Source organism: Belonocnema kinseyi, chromosome 10, assembly GCF_010883055.1.
Source record: "Belonocnema kinseyi isolate 2016_QV_RU_SX_M_011 chromosome 10, B_treatae_v1, whole genome shotgun sequence".
In the NCBI taxonomy this organism is placed as follows: Eukaryota; Metazoa; Arthropoda; class Insecta; order Hymenoptera; family Cynipidae; genus Belonocnema; species Belonocnema kinseyi.
Window position 1 is genome coordinate 87,582,904 of NC_046666.1, and position 4,316 is coordinate 87,587,219.

The 4,316-nt window shown below is 37.8% G+C and overlaps 1 protein-coding gene across 1 annotated transcript; it reads right to left on the bottom strand.

The window, feature by feature from the left end:
- Nucleotides 1-297: 297 nt before the first annotated feature.
- On the bottom strand, nucleotides 298-942 carry LOC117181245 (piggyBac transposable element-derived protein 3-like). Its single transcript, XM_033373809.1, has one exon. The coding sequence runs from the start codon at nucleotides 940-942 to the stop codon at nucleotides 298-300; it is 645 nt and encodes a 214-aa protein (XP_033229700.1).
- Between the last annotated feature and the right edge of the window lie 3,374 nt (nucleotides 943-4,316).

Consider the following 4,316-nt stretch of genomic DNA (forward strand, 5'->3'; position numbering starts at 1 on the left):
TAAAATACTAAGAGCAATTTTGCGTCGCAATGTGAGATTATCAATCTGCACATCATTTTTATGATGCATCTGCGACGCGTTGTTTTCGCAAAAATCAATAAGATGTGAAAAAATAGGAAAATACCATTTTTTTCACGAATATGAACACGATAGAGTAATACATTTTCGTCAACTCTATCGATTCCTCCCATTTTTGCGTTATATAAGCTGATTGCTGAAGGCTGAGGAACAACTGTTTTCATCTCCATTTCCCGTAAAAATCGATTCAATTTTTTCAGTGGGTGAACCCGGTCTAAACTAGAGTATAAATGAAATCTTCTCCAGCTCATCTGTAGCACACTCCCAAGTTCCTATTTTCAATTTTTTCATTTTATCTGCATCAGTAAGTGGGTAATCTTGGCTGATTCTATTTCCACGTATAGTGCCAGTAGTCAATAAGTCGCTTAACTTCAGATCAACTAGCAAATTCATTGAAGTGAAGAAGTTACCGAAAAATAACTTGAACTTTACGTCTGTTGGGAGAATGTCGGCATATGACATGACAACTAAGCAGCCAAGACCTTCTTCAGCATATTTTTCGGAAAAATTATTGGCACCGTGATAAGGCTGGAGCCAAGCCAGATATCCGCTGATTGTCTCTCCGCACCAGAACTTGTAGCCGAACCAAATAGGGTTTCCTCTTATGAACTGCTGTGCACCATGCCCTCTATAATACGGGACTATGGATTCGTCCACAGAGTGGCATTCTTCGTGAGGTAGAAAATCTCGGAATCGAGTGTTCAAAAGTTCATGTAGAGGTCTCGTTTCAGCAAAGCGATCGGCCTTGTTCAATTTATCGTTATCATATACATGTAAATTAGACCTGATATGCTGAGATATATATTTTGAGATAACCTTTGATACAAGATCATTATGTGAATCTACTTCATTTTTCCAATACATTCTATTTCTTGGCACAGAAACATAGCCACTTAGTCTCAAAATGCCAATGAAAATAATTATTTCGTTTTGGTGACGTTGGAAGATGAGTTGTGTTTGGCAGCATTTTAGTTCGTTTAATTTACAATCAAGTCAAGAACTTCATTATCCATGCAAAACAAGAAATATTCAAGAAGGGTGTGGTGTCGTTTACAAAATTGTTCTTCGGAAAATTTTTCGATGAACTTTGGTAGTTTACGGCACGAACAGTCATGTACTCTTTTATTTCAAACTTTTTTGGAAAACTCTCGTTTTAAGAAAATGATGTGAGTCTGGGCCACTTTCGCGATATTATAGTGAATAAGGACTGGCACTAGTGCTTGGTTAGTGTAGGTCTGTACTATTATTAGGAACAGGATCCAAAGTCTAAGTCACATTCATATCACGGTCAAATCCTCTGATACTTACTATTACCTCTGAGTGCATTTGACTTTTGGGAGAATTTTCAATGAAAGGTTTGTCCTCGGGTCCTGAATCGTCATCAGTGACATCGTCAGTTGCGTTTGTAGGCGGTAAAGGAGTCACATCCAATCCTTAAGGTGGTGTTTCGTCTTAATTTTCATTAAGAATCTCCAACAATTAATGTAGTTATATTTTAGATCTCGTAGAGTAATAAGTATGAATATAATAATAGATTGTTTCATGACATTATTTACTATACATAGGTTTTCCATAAAAGGAAAAAAATTACCAAGTACAAACTTACTACAGGTGACATTTAAAATTTGAAATTAGAAGTTTGTTCAAATTTTAAATGCCACCTATGGTAAGTTTTTACTTGATAATATTTTTCCTTTTATGCAAAACTTAGGTATAGTAAATAATGTCACGAAACATTCTATTATTATATTCATACCTATTAGAGTCCTGATGAGGCCACGTTATCGTTGGCGAAATGCATAAACATTTAAAAAAGTAAGAACTCTTATCTTTTACCTACCCTTATAAATTCGCAAGACCAAAGACCAAAAATCTACAGCTTTGCATTACTCTATGAGGTCTAAAATATAACTACATTAATTGTTGGAGATTCTTAATGAAAAATAAGACGAGACACCACCTTAAGGATTGGATGTGACTCCTTTACCGCCTACAAACGCAACTGACGATGTCACTGATGACGATTCAGGACCCGAGGACAAACCTTTCATTGAAAATTCTCCCAAAAGTCAAACGCACTCAGAGGTAATAGTAAGTATCAGAGGATTTGACCGTGATATGAATGTGACTTAGACTTTGGATCCTGTTCCTAATAATAGTACAGACCTACACTAACCAAGCACTAGTGCCAGTTTCTGTGCCAGTTTTCTGTGCCAAGAAATAGAATGTATTGGAAAAATGAAGTAGATTCACATGATGATCTGGTATCAAAGGTTATCTAAAAATATATATCTCAGCACATCAGGTCTAATTTACATGTATATGATAACGATAAATTGAACAAGGCCGATCGCTTTGCTGAAACGAGACCTCTACATGAACTTTTGAACATTCGATTCCGAGATTTTCTACCTCACGAAGAATGCCACTCTGTGGACAAATCCATGGCCCCGCATTATGAAGGGCATGGTACACAGCAGTTCATAAGAGGAAACCCTATTTGGTTCGGCTACAAGTTCTGGTGCGGAGAGACAATCAGCGGATATCTGGCTTGGCTACAGCCTTATCACGGTGCCAATAATTTTTCCGAAAAATATGCTGAAGATGGTCTTGGCTACTTAGTTGCCATGTCGTATGCTGACATTCTCCCAAAAGACCTAAAGTTCAAGTTATTTTTTGATAACTACTTCACTTCAATAAATTTGCTAGTTGATCTGAAGTTACGCGACTTATTGACTACTGGCACTATACGTGGAAATAGAATCAGCAACGATTACCCACTTAGTGACGCAGATAAAATGAAAACATTGAGAAGAGGAACTTGGGAGTGCGCTACAGATGAGCTTGCGAAGATTTCATTTATACTCTAGTTTATATCGGGTTCACCCACTAAAAAATTCGAATAGATTTTTACGGGAAATACAGATGAAAGCAGTTATTCCTCAGCCCTCAGGAATCAGCTTATATCACGCAAAAATGGGAGAAATCGATAAAGCCTTTTGCTTCCTTCAAAATCATTCTGCACTTTCTTCTATTTTTCTGTTTTTATTATATCTTCACTTTCTTTAATTAATAGTTTTTCTTTTGTCTTCATGTGTCTATAATGATTTTCAAGTCCATTTCATGCCTCATCCCTAAGGCTGGGATTTTCTCATTCCATCACGTATCACCAGACATCCTTCCTGCAACCACAGTGACACACACGTTAGTCACTCTCCTAGGAATCACAAACAGGATCATATTTGATGCGCCCTACAAATCTTTATTAATATGGTTATATTGTTATACAGTTTATACCGTTTTTTAATTATACTGTTATACTGCGACTGTCTCCTCTACTCCAGGTCCACATGTGGATCATTTTATGCCTATACCAAGTATTTGTATTAAATATAAGCTTTTTTAAGCATAAGCCGACTAATCTGTCTCCGTTACTATTTGTTCTGGGATTCCCAAAATTACCTAGCGCCCTTTCTTTATCCTAACGTTCGACATGTACGACACCAACCCACCCATTCATATCTCATAGTAAAATGATTCCTCCAATATGATCGCGATTACTTATAGTATTATATGAAGTGGTCCCAGGAGGCGTCTTTAACTTCCCTCTTCTTACCACCAACTAGGGCGCAGCACGCCATGATACTCACGCCTCTTTTAAAAACGGTCAGGAAGCAGGAAGAGGTGGGCAAATGAGCTTTTCTGTTCAATGCGGCGGAGAAAGCTGCTAAAACACTCGTCCTTGACTTCAATATCAGGTTTGAGCAAAATGCATCAAAATCTTATCTATTTCGAGCCCTCACTCCTGAAAGACCAGATTAAGAAAGTACTGGAGAAAAACTTCCGTGAACAGCACCTCGAAAAGAGAATTCACGGTATCTTCCACGGAAATGTGGAGGATCAGTGGATACCGTGTGAGCTAACGTAGGCTTGCCTTAAATCACCCGTTTTGGAGTCGGGCACGAAATCGAGTCAATTGCCGGGAATGAGATGTGCCGCATATTTTGGAACTTCATATACTCGAATTTTCGGCACCAGCCGACAAAAACATCAAAGCTAAGGAGAATAAAAAGAAAGAGAGGTATAGAAAGACCTTATAACAGAGTTACATTGGTTAAACCCGGAATATTCTGTTAAGCTAATGGTCCTCATCGTCGGTGCCCTTAGAGATGCCAAGCTTTCACTGTCTAATAGCCTTAAAATAATCTCTAAAAGTCAACAAGAGGCTAAGACACTTG